We start from the raw sequence: 17,497 nt of genomic DNA on the forward strand, positions 1-17,497 counted from the left end.
AAAGCTTGTCCTCAAAATTGTATGTTAGTGCAAATAAAAAAAGTATCACGGACAGTACTCAACATTCACTATATAAACTGAGAAATGTTTGAAGATTTTGCTTTCCTTTGAATGACTTCATGAATATTTGGTTGTAGTCGCACTGTTTCTGAGAACTGCTGTACATCTGTGTTGCATGGAATCACCCAACTTCTGGCCCCTGTGATCAGGTATTCCAGCCCAGGATGATTGGACGACATTCCACAGTTCTTCTCTATTTCTTGGTTTTGCCTCAGAAACGGCATTTTTGATGTCACCCCACAACTCTTCTATTAGATTAAGATCCGGGGATTGGGCTGGCCACTCCATAACGTCAATCTTGTTGGTCTGGAACCAAGATGTTGCACGTTTACTGGTATGTTTGGGGTCGTTGTCTTGTTGGAACACCCATTTCAAGGGCATTTCCTCTTCAGCATAAGGCAGCATGACCTCTTCAAGTATTCTGATGTATTCAAACTGATCCATGATCCCTGGTATGCGATAAATAGGCCCAACACCGTAGTATGAGAAACATCCCCATATCATGATGCTTGCACCACCATGCTTCACTGTCTTCACAGTGTACTGTGGCTTGAATTCAGTGTTTGGGGGTCGTCTGACAAACTGTCTCCGGCCACTAGACCCGAAAAGAACAATCTTACTTTCATCAGTCCACAAAATGTTGTGCCATTTCTCTTTAGGCCAGTCAATGTGCTCTTTGGCAGATTGTAACCTCTTCAGCACGTCTTTTTTCCAACAGTGGGACTTTGCGGGGGCTTCTTGCAGATAGCTTGGCTTCACATCGGCGTCTTCTAATTGTAACAGTCCTCACAGGGAACGTCACACCTTCTTTCATCTTCCTGGAGCTGATTGTTGGCTGAGTCTGCGCCATTTTGGCTATTCTTCTATCCATTCGAATGGTAATTTTTCGCTTTCTTCCACGTCTTTCAGGTTGTGGTTGCCATTTTAAAGCATTTGCGATCATTTTAGCTGAGCAGCCGATCATTTTCTGCACTTCTTTATATGTTTTCCCCTCTCCAATCAACTTTTTAATCAAGGTACGCTGTTCTTCTGAACAATGTCTGGAACGACCCATTTTCCTCAGAATTTCAGAGAGAAATGCACTGTAACCAGCATGTACAACATTTGCTGCCTTCCTTCCTTACATAAGGGCAATAATTGCCACCTGTTTTTCAAAGAATGAATGACCTCACTAATAGAACTCCACACGGCTATTATTTTGAACATGCCCCTTTCAATTAGTGATTTCATTACACAGAATCAGCAGCATGCATGTCATGACTGTTGGGTCTGTTGGATTTCTATTACTCTACTACACCTGCTAGTAAATTATTTGCCATGTAGAAATATCATTTCTACCAAAAACAGTGATTGATCCGGTTAGTGATGTCTGACTGCTATTATTTTGAACACAACAGTATATATATATAGACTATATTCCACTTTGATTGACCTGCAGCTTTCAGTGTATGCCAAGGACAATGATATGCCCCCTCTGAGGAGAGCATGGAAACTGCTGTATTCAGTGTTCTTCTACTGTCACCCTGCGTGGCACCACAATTGTTTTGTGTAAGCAGAGACTTAGAAAAGAATGAGAATGAATTATTAAAGAGCATCTGTCATCTTAGGGATAACATGAGACAGTATCTAAATAGCTGTCTGCTTGGGAAAGTAAAAAATAAAGCTTTCACCTAATTTGCTAGCTAAACTTAAAAAAGAAGATATATGAAGCGTGACAAAACGGTTGACAAAACGGTTGACAAAATGGTTGATGTTTGGGCTTTGGTGCTTATTTTTAAGAATGGCCAAATGTAAAAATTGTTGTTGTACTGTACAATTTATGCACTTAGGTATGAATGCAATGCTCACTATTTTCTATGGCTGTGCCAAGAATACTAATGGATTAAAACCAGAATTGACACTGTTCCTTAGTAGAGGTCATTTTATTAATTTCATTGTTTCATGTGTGTCCCCCCCCCTTGGCATCTTAACTGCAAGGTTTCCTCTTATTTCTTGTTCAAGGTACAGTTATCACCAAGATAATTTATGTAGTACAATCCTAAACTAAATAAAGAATTAATTAAAACTGGAGTTAAATGTTAATATGAATGTGTGGGGGCGTGGTCTGCTGAGTCCCAGCATGGCCGCTTAAGCCTGGAGCTTCCGCCGGCCGAAGACCCCATACTGCTATTACAGAGGATCGGGTGAGCAGAGGGCAGTGACAGATGGGTAAAGTTCTGCTCCCTGCGGGCTTCTAACACTTCTAGGCTTCTAGGCTCCAGAATAGAAGGGGTGGAAATCTCTTAACAGACATCATGCAGATGCCACATTAGAAATACAGCTGACGGTCTCCCAGTCCCACCACATCCACAAATTCTACAGACACATAGAAGATCTGGATAATCCCGGACGCAGGTACAACATCAGAATTTGCGGCCTGCCATTGAGTCCATTGAGCCAAGTGATATCCCTAAAACGATCGTGGTGATATTTAACGACCTTTTAGGTCGCCCGCCAGAAACCCCCATTGAATTAGAACGAGCGCACAGATCACTTTGACCCAGGGGCAGGGACACCGACCCACCACGGGACATTATTTGCTGTTTAGTAAACTTTCCACTTAAGGAAGATATCCTGAGAAGCGCAGAGAAAGGAAGTGCCTTCTATATCGTGGCACAGAGATTCACCTATTCCAAGATCTCTCTAACCTCACCCTGCAACAAAGGCGGGAACTCCTAGACTTGCTCCGCTCTCACAACATTCCATACAGATGGCGTTTCCCATTCTGCCTCTCGGCCCAAGCTCAGGGCTCAAGGTTCCGGAAGACTTACCGCATTTTTGTTCCACCTTAGAGATCCCGATGATTGATCTCCCGGACTAGTACAGAACCATGCATCTGCCAAATATCTTGGAGGGCAGACCAGAATCTAGTGAAATGGACTGGCAAGGCCATTCGGCCCGTCGTCGCCGCTCTTTCCCTGAGACGCCTTTGAGACCATCTACCAGAGGACCTGCAGCGGTGAACAGCCCGACTGCTTCACCGACACACCGCTGGGCCCGCTGCGAGGTGTAGGCTCCCCTACTGGCCCACCTTTTTTTTTTTGCTGACCTTTCCTGCTTTTTGCTCCCGAGTGCGGGTATCAGACTACCTCTTCGTGCCCTACACCTTGGAGCCTCCACACCCCACCCACTGCATTTTCTCTCAGGATGCATTGATTTGCTTTCCCTGGACACCTTCTGCCTGATCTACCTTGTCTTTCAGGGGGACCCACCGGATCTTCATCCCACCATACCTGACACCCTTCCTACCACCTGCTATATTTCATGCATCGGCTTCCTCCCCTGCCTCACATTATTTCGAGACTCTACCTATGACCCTTCAACTATGATGTAGCTCTGTGACACTTAGACAACTTCTGTCCAGCCTCCTCAACCCCCTTTACAGAATGACCGACATCCTTTGATTTCTTGAGGCCCTGAGATGTCCTCAGCATTCCCATTCTCCTCACACATCTGGACACGGACTACCACTCTGGGCCAATGGGCTCCATTGCCTGCTCACCATAGCTCCCTGACCTCCCCCCTCCACACCAAGGCTGCCTCGCTCTGCATTGAACTCTGTTGGATGACCCCAGTGTTCTCAGCAAGGCCCTCCAAGCAACTCCTATCCTTTAGAATTGGGTCTTCGATGGGGGGGGGGGGGGGAGGTGAGTGGGAGGGATTGGGGTGGGGGGGTGGTGGAATGAGATCTGGGTATACGGAGCACTATGTCCAGGATATTTGCCCCCTCCCGTGGGTGAGCAGCACCTATAGTGGTTCCCGAGGTGCTTGATTTTCCTGTGTTCTTCTATTGTTGTGACTTAGATGACGTTCAGAGCACATTTTATGCCCAATTCATGCAAAACTCCACGTAATCCCAAGGGGTTCACATACTTTTTCTTGCAACTGTCCATCCATGCCCTTATGCAGAGACCTATGCAGAATTTGTGAATAAAAATAGCCTATCCTTTATTTTTGATGTAATCCCTTGCAGTCTGCATTCTCTTCTCACATTGTATATTGATTGTGTATTTCAGACAAACTGTATCGCCTAAATCACTGTGCCTTCCTATCTGCCTTGCTCACTGTGATCCTTTTGATACCCTCTCTTTGTTGTACCTGTTGACTTGTGTTGTCTCTTTGAACCTAATAAACGTTATGGAAAAACTTTCTAAAGCGAGCAATATGATGAGCTCAGCTATGAGGAAAGATTAGAGAAACTAATTTATTCTCTCTTGAAAAGAGGAGATTAAGGGAGGATTTGATCAACGTATAAATACATCAGTGGGTCTCTGTGTAGAGCTATTCACCCTGAGGTCAACACAACACAGAGGACAAGGGGGCACTCTTTACGTCTGGAGGAAAAGAAATTTAATCTCCAAACATGGAAAGGTTTCTTCACAGTGAGAGCTGTGAAAATGTGGAATAGACTCCCTCCAGAGTTGGTTCTGGCCAGCTCAGTGGATTGCTTCAAAAAAGGCCTGGATTATTTCTTATATACACAGAATGTAACTGGATACTAACATGTATAGGTAAAGTTGATCCAGGGAATATCCGATTGCCTCTCGGCGGATCAGCAAGGAATTTTTTTTCCCAGCAGGTGCAAATTGGACCATGTCTTGCTGTGGTTTTTTTTGCCTTCCTCTGGATCAACTGTGGATATATGATTATTTTTTTGGTTGAACTGGATGGACTTTTTTCAGCCAGATTAACTAATAACTAATGTAAAAAATGTAAATGCTTCTATTCTATAAACCTTAATCGTTGTTTAATCATTTTCCAGGTGACAGGTGGAATGTGGGACAGATTTCAAACAAGGGTGTTTCATGGTAAAAAAAAACCTCTGACATTGTAAGTTTGACTATAAATCCATAGTATCTATTATATTTGTTCTACAGATATTAACTTTAGATTAATGTAATTGCAATAGAGTGAGAGGAATAATTCTATGGACCATTATCTCTAAAAGGGTGAGCTGTAAAGGCTTTTAAAGTGTCTCCTATGTAAATTTTGGATATCTGATTTTTTCACCACTTCACACAAATTTACGTCTTGACATTTTTTGTAAATTCTCAGGAAACATTATCAAAATAAAGTAGTTTTTGGCATTCACGGAATTACTGAGCCCTTCTTCTTAAATTCTTAAACCACTGATGGCTGCAAAAAAGATGAAAGTTGTCCATGTGGCCCAAAAACATTACTTGACACACCTGGCTTAAAGTGTTGTGCAGTTTTTCTGTAATTACACATAACACTTTGATTTTAACATAGTATTTAAAGCCACAAAAAAGCCATCAGTTATTTGGGAAAATTGTTCACATGATTACCGTAATGTTCCTTTCCTGAAATGTCAACAATTTTTCCAATGGTTTATCTTCCTCATGTCTGCCTACTATGGGTCTTAACAAACAATGCTAAAAAACAGGCTGAGAAGGAAAGAACAAAGTCCAACTTTATCCATCCTTCAACTGCTTCTTCAGACAGAATGTCCAGAGGAATGGATTCCTAAATTAAATACAATAGATTTGAGACCTTCAGTAAAAAATCTGGAACTGACCTCAGAATGATTCTGTGGTTGAAAGAAACAATACTTTTTTTAATAGAAAATGTAGAGAACTGTACTAGCAGAAGCAATAGCTGTGGAAAACACTGTCCTTAAAGCGGAGCTCCACCCAAAATGGGAAGTTCCGCTTTAATGCTTTGTTCCCCACTCCACATTAAGGATTGGCACCTTTGGGGAGCGCGTGGGGAAGCGGGTACCCAAATTTGACAGGTACCCACTCCCACTTCTGCTACGATCGCCTAAGCGATCAGAAGCGGAAGTTGTCCTCCCCCATCCCACCCTGTAGTCTTCTGGGACACGTGACAGGTCCCAGAAGACTACAGGGCCATTCACAAAGTGCAGCGCTTCTTGTGTATGCGCAGTGGGCTCCTGGCTGTGAAGCCACAAGCTGTCACAGCTGAGTGCCCACACTAAAGATGCCGGCACCAGGGAGAGAAGACGACCGGTGAAACCAGCGGTGGTGAGGACACCGCCGGACCGAGGGACAGGTAAGTGGCTGTATTTTAAAAGTCAGCAGCTACAGTTTTTGTAGCTGCTGACTTTTATTTTTTTTTTTCAGCTGGAACTCTGCTTTAAAGTGATTGGAAAGATTCCAATTTTTAAAAAAATATGTTATACTTACCTGCTATGTTTAAAGGTTTTGCACAAAGCAGCCCTGTCCCTTCTCTTCTCCAGCCCCCTGCTGGCGCTCCATTCCTCTCTCTCCTCTGCTGAGTTCCCCCAGGGCAATATGCCCCCCAAAGTAAAAAACCTTCAGGCTTTAGAACCTCTTTAATCCTAGATAAAACCATGAACAGGAGAAGAATGAACCAAAAGGAGTGCTAGCAAAGCTCTAAGGATTGAAGACAAGTCCAGTTTTTAAAAATAAAAAAAAAAACTCTGACCGATGGAGGCCTCCTAAAACATAACACCAAATGAAGAAAAGCTAATTTCTTATTATACATGGCTTATAAAGCAGACTTGCATCCTTACTGAATTGTATGCCATACCTTTATCCAAGCCCTTCTGTAGCAAATCAAATGTTCAATACCAAAGGAGAAATCGAGCTCCAGTACTCCACAGAAGACTTCTGTAAAAAAGGATTTCCAAACATGATGGTTGCTGGAATTGGATTAGATTATTTTTGAGATGGTAACAAAGTTTAAATGCGAATAATGCCTATTGTCTCAACCATCTATTCTTAAAATCGAGGCCATTAAGTTCAATCCCCTGCAGTTCAGGGATGCTGGGCTAGGAAATCCCAGCAACACGATAGGGAAATCCGTAGATCCAGTTTCATTCTCCATAACAATGACTTCTCCAAAAACATGGACCTCTCCATTGATACTAGAGATTCACTATGGCTTGGATTCCCTTCTGCAGGATTTTGAGTAGGACTCAAACAATTACAGGTGGTCTACAATTAATTGTGGTCTACAAATCTTCTGCTCAAACTGTCCTCCACAATGTTCTGAATTCCCAGGAGGTACAAAGCCATCAAGGCCCACAAAAAGGTTTGAGAAGTGACCCACAGCAGATGAAGGCTCCTGGTTCCGCCCTGGAAAACCATAGAGTCCAATGTGAGGTTATCTGAGAGAATCTTCATTTTTAATAAATCAGTTGGTGGGAGGAATTTGCTTCCATTGACTCTGTGCTTGATGGCCCAAGAAAGGGGTTCCATAGCCCAACCATCTGGCATCCATCATGACCATAACCAGAGCAGGATCCCGGAGAAATTCCAAATGCTGGACTTCCTCAGGTCTACCTATTATGAGTCATGACAAGCAAAGAAAACAATTTGGACACAATCCCAGGGATTGGACTATCAGGCCAGGTATGACAATTCTGTGAATCAAAGAATGATGAAGTAAAATAAATTGAGACTTCCGCCATCACCAACTGGGTACCACCAGTTTCACTGTTGATACAGGATAACCACTATTGCCTGGATTCACTCCTCATGGATTTTGAGTAGGACTCAGAATTAGTGGGATCGGTGGAAAATCATACACCAGGTGATAACTCCAAGGCTTTTTTATCTTGACCCAAAGTTTTTGGGTCCTGGAAATGAGAGAAAATAACTGGGTGTTCACAGCCAATGCCATCAAATCTATGGACTGAATTTTCATCAAAAATCTTGTGGTCTACAGATCTCCTGATCAAACTGTCCTCCACAATGTTCTGAATCCCTGGGAGGTACAAAGCCATCAAGGATAGAACATTCTGCTCTGCCCACAGACAGATCTGAGAAGTGACCCACAGAAGAGGAAGGCTCCAGGTTCCACCCTGGAAAATCATGTAGGCCACCATGGTTTTGTTGTCTGAGAATAAATTTACTTCACTTTTAATAGATTGGAGCTGGTACAAGGAATTTACTTTCATTGACCCTGCACTTGATGGCCCAAGCAATGGGCTCACCAGCCCAGCCATCTGGCAGCAATGACTATAACCAGGGCAGAAGGCTGGAGTGGAATTCCTGGAGACAGACTGTAGGAATTCAGCCACCATCTGAAAGACTGGGCTATCAATCCATGCATGACAATTCTTTGAATCAAGGAATGGTGACAAAAATGAACTGAGACTTCTGCCTTTACCACCTGTTCCACGGTACCACCATAATCATGGAAGATAACAGACCCCAATCAGCTGCAGCGAGAAGTGTTGCCATGAAGCGGAGAAAGCCAGGAACCCCACACCTCCACTGCATAACGTGACAGGCAAATCAAGAGCTGCCATGTTAAATGCTGACCTGCAGATGCTGAAACATTGCAAGGAGACCAGGAGAGAAGGTATCTTACAAAAAGGAAGAGGAAAAACAAATAACTGTCCAACAATGGAATTACATAGCCAGCCAGCATAGCAGTGGTCTATACTGCTGTGGTCATATATCCCAATCTGTAGTTACACAGCTGCAACAGTAGTTTATCCTGAAGGCATACAAGCAACCTGCATAGAAACATAGAAGAGTAACGGAAGTAAAAGGCAGAGTGGTCTATAGAGTCTGCCCATTTTTTGTTTGTTTTTTGGAGTTTTATTTTTTTTTGGGGGGGTTGTTTTGGGTTTTTTTAATCCATTTATTGTTGACCTGAGTACCACAGGTACCCATCATATGGAAGATTTATAACCCAAACAAAAGGTCCTTTTGCCTAGGAGAGTTTGAATCCAAAAAACACCAGTGTCCAGCGTGAGGATAGATAAAGAACAGTGGGTAGGGGGTCCAGTTTTAATTTATAAGATAGTTAGAGATGGTCCTGGAAAGGTCAGAAGGGTGGAGCTGAGCCCTAGTAGGTTGACATGAGGAGGTTCAGGAAAAATATATAATTCTATTATATTCTATTATGTTTAAAGATATTTTAAAACATTTAGAACTAAAACAGATTAACCTTATTTTCTTCTCAATTTCAGCATTTCTCCATATCCTCGTATGGATCATATTCCAGGTTATTGGTATGTTTTTGTAGAAATCAGTTTGCAAAACATCTGTTTTCAGCACCAGAACTTACAGCACCCAAAACAAATGAGAACAAATTGTGCTTAAGGCAGACCTCAGGGCAAAAACTTTTTTTTACATGTCCTTGTTGCTGATTTCCTACCTTCACTGAATATGTCATCCATCTTCTGGTTCACTCAGTAGTTGCTCTGCAATAGCCTATTCATTTTCAAATCAAACCGCCAATTCTCTTTGGTTTCCTGCTGGTAAGACCAATGGCTGCTATCCCTCCTATTCCCCTAGCCACTGGCACATCCCTTCTGTAGTTCTTTCTCCAGGAAGCAGTGATGTAATTCAGCTCCACTTGCAATGGTGGACGGACTAAGACTCATTCAACATGTACAGACCTAGTGTACCCACCCACATTCACTACAATTCCCTGTGGTTGCTAGGAACTGTAGTTTCCTTTTACTGTACAGAGAGTGGAGAGGATGTGATGTAATCCCTGCTGTTACACCTCCTCCTTGGCAGAGTAAATGCTGTTATCTTTTGAATCACAGAGGTGAGGTCATCAAAATCCAATTAGACTTTTCTCCTAAATGGTAAGCATTTTCAAAATTGTATTAACCGTTTAGGATTTTGTGTTTGGGGGTGTACCTAATGGGTGATTTTTTTTTGCCTATCCCGAAGTTCTTCTTTAAGCATCTTCCTGACCTCTAACTTGTTTGTATTTTTTAAAGCAGAACTAAAGTCCGCAATATCTGCTTCTACAGTCCAAGGTCCCTTGCCGGCACTTGCATCATCTTCTCGGCTTCTTCTAATTGCATGCACAGCTCAGCTTACATTCTACAGATAACTGCAAAGAAGCAGGTAGGTTTATTTTATTGCAGAAAATATATTGCATGTCTCTTCTGCAATAAAGAGCCTACCTGCTTGCAGTTTACTTTTATTTAAGACTTCAGATAAAATGCTGATCCTTAAACCCTCACCTGACCCTATCACTTAAATTGAACCCTTAGCCTAAAACATAACATACGTAACCTGAATCTTTAACCTATGGTTAAAAGTTATCACTTAACCCTGAAACTTAACCCTTGACCTAATTTTTAAATAAGATGAACCCTTCACTTTAAAGTAAACTGCACAGTCCACTTATTACATCACATACCCATAGCCCCTCCCTCTTTCCTCCTCATCTGTCCCTTTTGGTCTGATATATAGTTGTATATAACATGCACTACTTATCTATCAATATGTGTTTTACAGTGCTAAACCTTTCATCCAATTTCTAAATTTCTGCATTTGTAAATTCCAAAAGCCAATATAAAGCAATCATAGTGGTAAAAAAAAGCACTTGTGGGTTTAACCAATCAATTTGTTTGTACAATTCTCCTTTAGGAGGGGCGTGACTGGGGGTTTATCCTATGCCTACGTACTTTTGCTAATAGGTGTCCCTCATTCCCATCTCAAAAAGTGGAATGGGGAAACAATAGTCACTCCCTCTATTCTCCTGAAGTCCCCCTCCCACCCATTGTGGGTTATATACTCTTTTGCATACTTACCCTTATCAGAAGATTTCAGGCTGAACATGTATGCTGGGTGGTCCTTAACCACCTTCCACCCGCCATATAGTACAATGACGGGCACAAGGTGGTTCTCTCGTTCTGATAGGACATCATATGACGTCCTTCCATTCTCACCGCGCATGCGCGGCTCAGGGAGCGTGCAGCGCGGCGATCGCTGGTGCGCTGTGTCCCTCGGACACAGCGGATCACGGAAACAGCTGAAGATGTCGGCTCGGTCATGTGATCAGCTGTGTCCAATCACAGCTGATCACATGTAAACACGGAAATGCCGGTTATCGGCATTTCTCTCCTCCCGAGTTGTCACGCTGACAGAGGAGAGGAGAGCCGGTAATCGGCTTTCCGCGGAGGGGACATGTACACTGATCATCAGGGCACTGATGATCAGTGTGCCCTGATGATCAGTGTGGCCCCAGAAGTGCCATCTGTCAGTGTCCATCAGTGCCAGCAGTCAGTGCTCATCAGTGCCACGTGCCAGTGCCCATCAGTGCCACATCAATGCCACATATCAGTGCATATCAGTGCACATCAATGCCACATATTAGTGCCCATCTGAGCTGCCTTTCAATGTCACCCATCAGTGCCAGTCAGTGCCACCTATCAATGCCAATCAGTGCCACCTATCAGTGCTGCCAATCCGTGCCACCTAACAGTGCGCATCAGTGCCGCCTATCAGTGCGCATCAGTGCCGTCTATCGGTGCCAGTCAGTGCCGCGTATCAGTGCCAGTCAGTGCCGCCTATCAGTGCCATATATCAGTGTCATGTATCAGTGCTGCCTTTCAGTGCCCATCAGTGATGCCTGTCAATACCCATCAGTGCAACCTACCAGTGCCTCCTCATCAGTGCCCATCAGTGCCACCTATCAGTGTCCATCAGGTCAGCCTATCAGTGCCATCACTGCAGCCTCATTAGCGCACATCAGTGAAGGAGAAAAATCACTTATTTACAAAATTGTATAACAAAAACTAAGAATAAACTTTTTTTTTCAAATTTTCTGTGGTTTTTGGTTTGTTTAGGAAAAAATAAAAATCCAAGGGGTGATTAAATACCACCAAAAAAAAGCTCTATCTGTCACAAAAAAATGATAAAAATGTCATATGGGTACAGTGTTGCATGACCGCGCAATTGTCATTCAACATGTGACAGCGCTGAAAGCTGGAAATTGGCCTTGGCAGGAAGGGGGTATAAGTGCCCGGTAGGCGAGGGGTTAAAGTGGTTCTACAGTCAAAACATTTTGTATCTTAATGCATTCTGTGCATTAAGGTAAAAAACAGTCCAGTATCTGTCTTAGCTCCCCTTCCCCCACCTCTAAACGCTTACCTGCAGGCCCTGACTGGAACAAAAAATAGGCTCCAGCAATTTGAACTGAGCAGCCCCAAGCCCATAGAGTTCTCGGAGTCCGGTGATGGAATGCCAGGGCCCGGGCGCAAGAGCGACCTTTGTGACCCAGGTAGTGTCCTCACTAGTGTCAGTAGGTTTTTATCTTTATTTTATTTTTTCCAATTTTATTTATTTATTTTTTTTACTTGTTTTTGTAGGGGTCCCATTGGGGGGCTTTGGTGAAAGGGAAAGAAGAGAAGAGAGAAAGAAAGAGAAGACAGAGATAGAGAGAAAAAGAAAAAGAGAGGAGAGCGAGAAAGAGAGAGAGGAGAGCGAGAAAGAGAGAGAGGAGAGCGAGAAAGAGAGGAGAGCGAGAAAGAGAAAGAGAGGAGAGCGAGAAAGAGAAAGAGAGGAGAGCGAGAAAGAGAGGAGAGCGAGAAAGAGAGGAGAGCGAGAAAGAGAGGAGAGCGAGAAAGAGAAAGAGAGGAGAGCGAGAAAGAGAGGAGAGCGAGAAAGAGAGGAGAGCGAGAAAGAGAGAGAGAGAGGAGAGCGAGAAAGAGAGAGAGAGAGGAGAGCAAGAGAGAGAGAGAGGAGAGCAAGAGAGAGAGAGGAGAGCGAGAGAGAGAGAGAGGAGAGCGAGAGAGAGAGAGGAGAGCGAGAGAGAGAGAGAGGAGAGCAAGAGAGAGAGAGAGAGAGAGAGACAGAGAAGAGAGAGAGAGGAGAGCGAGAAAGAGAGAGGAGAGCGAGAAAGAGAGAGAGAGGGGAGAGTGAGAAAGAGAGAGAGGGGGGAGCGAGAAAGAGAGAGAGGGGAAGAGCGAGAAAGAGAGAGAGAGAGGAGAGCGAGAAAGAGAGAGGAGACACAAGACTGCTGTGGAGTGTGGGTGGGGCAGATACTGGAGGAGAGGACGGGAGGAAGGACAGAACCAGCATTTGCTCTCCTCTCCCATTTGTGGTGGTGGGGGAACTCTCAGCACGGGGGACAGTCTATCCTAACAGATACTCCACAGCAGCTGCAGAGAGGGGGGAACCCGGCAGCATCGCTGCAGGAGATGAGGGGAGGGCAGCCACGGGGGAGCATACAGGAGCCCACAGCAGCAGGAGATGGATAGGAGTGGTAGCCTAGCAGCATATAGAGGAACCGAACCGAGTACTTCTCACCTATTGCCAATAAGTGCCTGCAGGAGGGAGAGGAAAAGAAGCAGACATTCAGTGGCTGCTGGAGAGAAAAGCACGGTCCGGCTCCTCTAAGTGCCACCTGGCTGCCCCTCCTATCAAGGTGGCCCCAGCCCACCAGGCAAATGCCCGGTGTGCCCTATGGCCAGTCTGGGCCTGGTTACCTGGCTCCTTCCATGGATCCAGTGCTGTTCCATCTGCAGCACTGCTTCTCCACTTCCTGGTCTCACAAGAGACTCAAGCAGCAACGAGAACCATAAGCTCCTGCTGCTGTCAGTCAAACTCCTGTGAAGAGGGTGCGGGGTCATGATTTACTATGCACACACGAACCAGCTCAAGTGTGCACCCAAACAGGTGCCCCATTAGCACACGGCTTGCTGAGGTGGCAACCGTAAGAAGGAGGAGTGGACAGCACAGGCAGGGGTATCCAGGAGAGGAGGGACCACTCCTTGCACAGAGCAGGTAAATATATTACCTTTTTTTTTTTATTTTTATTTTAAAGCAAAAAATGATATATCCTTTAGTATCACTTTAATGATGCAGAAAGTGGCACTGACTTGAAGATGCAATTACCGCTGTCTGCATTACATCACTGTGAGTGATGGGTACCAAGGTGACCGCCCCTCAAGGGTCGAGTCCATGACACCGTGCACTGAAAGTATATCCTAAGTCTTTATAGTGAGCAGAAGAAATGTTCTAAATTAATTTCCGTTAATACACTTACCAGCCATATCCAGTCATACCCCATGACAGAAAACATCTTTGTAAATAATTATTATTATACAAATTGATGGTTAGGCTACAAAAGCTGCAAAAATATATAACAAATGGGCAATAAAATTAGCAAAAAAATGCAAACAATGTTTTTATAAAAGGGGAAATACACAATGTTGCCAAAAGTATTGGCATTGGCAATCATTGGATTCAGGTGTTCCAAACACCTCCGTTGCCACATATGTATAAAGCCCCTAGGCATGCAGACGGCTTCTACAAACATTTGTGAAAGAATGGGTCGCTCTCAGGAGCTGTGAATTCAAGTGTGGTATCGTGTTAGGTGGCCACCTGTGCAATAAGTCCATCCGTGAAATTTCCTTGCTACTACATATTCCATGGTCAACTGTTAGTGGTATTAGAACAAAGTGGAAGCAATTAGGAACAAAAACTCAGCCATGAAGTGGTAGGTCACGTAAAATGACAGAGCGGGGTCAGCGCATGCTGAATCGCACAGTGCACAGGAGTCGCCAACTGTCAATAGCTAAAGACCTCCAAACTTCATGTGGCCTTCAGATTAGCACAACTGCAGTGCATAGAGAGCTTCATGGAATGGGTTTCCATGGCCGAGCAGCTTCATCCAAACCTTACATCACCAAGTGCAATGCAAAGCGCCGGATGCCGTGGTGTAAAGCACGCTGCCACTGGACTCTAGAGCAATGGAGACGTGTTCTCTGGAGTGATGAATCACGCTTCTCTGTCTGGCAATCCGATGGACGGGTCTGGGTTTGGTGGTTGCCAGGGGATCGGTACTTGCCTGACTGCATTATGACAAGTGTAACATTTTGGAGGATGGGGGGATTATGGTGTGAGGTTGTTTGTCAGGAGTTGGACTTGGCCCCCTAGTTCCAGTGAAGGGAACTCTTAAGGTGTCAGCATACCAAGACATTTTGGACTATTTCATGCTCCCAACCTTGTGGGAACAGTTTGAGGACGACCCCTTCCTGTTCCAACATGACTGCACACCAGTGTACAAAGCAAGGTCCATAATGACATGGATGAGCGAGTTTGGGGTGGAGGAACTTGACTGGCCTGTCCTGACCTCAACCCAACAGAACATCTTTGGGATGAATTAGAGCGGAGACTGCGAGCCAGGCCTCCTCCCCCGACATCAGTGCCTGACCTCACAAATGCGCTTCTGGAAGAATGGTCCAACCTTCCCATAGACACCCTCCTAAACCTTGTGGACGGCCTTCCCAGAAGAGTTGAAGCTGTTATAGCTGCAAAGGGCGGGGCCAACTCAATATTGAACCCTACGGACTAAGACTGGGATGCCAATAAAGTTCATGTGCGTGTAAAGGCAGACTTCCCAATACTTTTGGCAATATGGTATATGATTGGTTGTTGCTGGCTCACAGCATAATATTACCCCGTTCTGCTCCTTTGTTAGATAATCTTAATGGTGTGTCAGGCAATGGAGACGCAATAAGCAGCTTCTCCATACATTTCACTCATCCTTTACCCTTTTATTAAAACCAGTACAAAAAAAATCAGTACAAATAAGTAGAGAAACAAATATAAAGCCAGGCAATTGTGGAGGAAATAATTTAAAGCACAACTGATATTTCAAACGTGTATTTGTTTATAGTGCTGTACCCCCAACATATAATATTATTTACCACTGATATGTGTTTGGAAATGCCTTAAAATACCATTTTCTGTCAGTGAAAATGCCAGTTTGGGCCTTCCCACTTAAGTGCTATGTACTGAGAGAACTGAGCAACAGCTACACCCCTAATCACAAGTGTGTTCACGTAGCCTTGCATCGCAAAGAAAGAGAGGGGTGTGTCAGACCAGTTCTGTTACTGATTGCTGATTACTGAGAGCACTGGCTTTAACCCTGGTGTGAATTGAACTGTACACTCATATATATACACCCTGTACAACTGCTTTCACAGGAAAATGGTGGTAATGCAAAAAGAATGTTAGTAAAACATCTAGTGTATTTGACTGCATATCTATTTCTGTAACTTTGGACTTAAACGTTGTTCTTTTATTTCATCTAAACAGTGGTTTTACTGGCTCTGTGGATACTGAAGACATTGACAATCCGCGGGAAGTCTTCACACCTTTTACCAAAGTTCGAACCTTGCAGCCTCGATACACAGAGACAGCACAGTATGTCTGTTTGCTCCCCTTATTTTATTGTGCATTGATAACAACTGAAGATTTCAGTTATACATTAAAAAATGTGTGTTGTCGGTGTATTTGTTAGCCTATAGCTGTATGCCTCAAAGGACAATTTGATAAATCCCAGAACGCGCTCTCCTGCGCGTCCCCGGGGGCGCACAGCCGGCGATCTCCGTGATCGCTGTGTATTACGGACACAGCTGATCACGTGATGTGGTAAAAGGCCAATCACAGCGGCCTTTTACCACGTGATCAGCCGTGTCCAATGACACACTGATCACAGGGAAATGCAATTGCCGGTTCTCGGCTGCACTTTCCTCATGCTGTCAGAGTGTGAGGAAAGTACTGCCGAGAACCAGCAGTTGTTAGAGCGGGGATCGGCACCGATCATCAGGGCACTGACAATCAGTGCCCTGATGATTGGTGCCCAGCAGTGCCACCCACCAGTTCCGCCCACTTGTGCCCAACAGTGCACCCACCTGTGCCCAGCAGTGCAACCACCAGTGCCACCCACCAGTGCCACCCACCTGTGCCCACCAGTGCCACCCACCTGTGCCCATCAGTGCCACCCACCAGTGCTCATCAGTGCAGCCCAGCAGTGCTGCCAGTCAGTGCCACCAGTCAGTGCCCAGTGGTTGTGCCAGTCAGTGCCCAGCAGTTGTGCCAGCCAATGCCTAGCAGTGCCGCCAGTCAATACCTAGCAGTGCCACCAATCAATACCTAGCAGTGCCGCCAGTCAGTACCCAGCAGTGATGCCAGTCAGTGCCACCTATCAGTGCTGTCTATCAGTACCCATCATCAGTGCCGCCTATCAGTGCCGCCTATCCGTGCCACCTCATTAGTGCTGCCTATCAGCGCTGCCTATCAATGCCCTTCAGTGCTGCCTATCAGTGCTGCCTCATCAACGCACATCCGTGAAGGAGAAAAATTACCTGTTTGCAAAATTTTATAATAGAAACAAAGAAACTTTTTTTTCCAAATTTTTTTGTTTATAGCGCAAAAAGTAAAACCCCCAGCGGCGAGTAAATAACACCAAAAGAAAGCTCTATTTATGAGAAAAAAATGCTAAAAATTTAATATGAGTACAATCTTGCATGACCGCGCAATTGTCAATCAAAGTGTGAAAGCTGAAAATTGGCCTGGTAAAGAAGGGGGTATAAGTGCCCGGTAGGTAAGTGGTTAAAGGAGTAGACGATGTTCACTGTGCAAAGTGAATTTTTAGTTTTAATTAGCTTAGTGAACATGGGGAAGCTTTTCACGTGATTGGGTGTTACTAACAAAGTGAATTTTCACCACATTATCTAACCTAAGTAAAAATGTATTTGCAAAGTGAATAAGCACTAATTCTTTAGTAAATCAGAGTCGGGTATCATGACATGCTGGAACTTGTAGGTTTTGATCAGTCGTTTGGAAGAAGTTTTCCCAAACAATCAGCACTGGATAAATCCAATGTCAGAGGTATATCCTAT

The 17,497-nt window shown here is 44.4% G+C and overlaps 1 protein-coding gene across 1 annotated transcript in view; it reads left to right on the forward strand.

Annotated features, from left to right (window-relative positions):
- SPMIP7 (sperm microtubule inner protein 7) overlaps positions 1 to 17,497 on the forward strand; it is a 162,674-nt gene that overhangs the window by 95,663 nt on the left and 49,514 nt on the right. The window contains exons 5-7 of the mRNA XM_089654931.1: positions 4,862 to 4,929; positions 9,026 to 9,067; positions 15,909 to 16,016. Of these exons, the coding sequence (XP_089511057.1) occupies positions 4,862 to 4,929; positions 9,026 to 9,067; positions 15,909 to 16,016 (218 nt within the window). The remainder of the gene's footprint in view (positions 1 to 4,861; positions 4,930 to 9,025; positions 9,068 to 15,908; positions 16,017 to 17,497) is intronic.

Source organism: Staurois parvus, unplaced genomic scaffold (assembly GCF_062004578.1).
Source record: "Staurois parvus isolate SC_StPar_1 unplaced genomic scaffold, SC_StPar_1.0 ptg000814l, whole genome shotgun sequence".
Lineage (NCBI taxonomy): Eukaryota > Metazoa > Chordata > Amphibia > Anura > Ranidae > Staurois > Staurois parvus.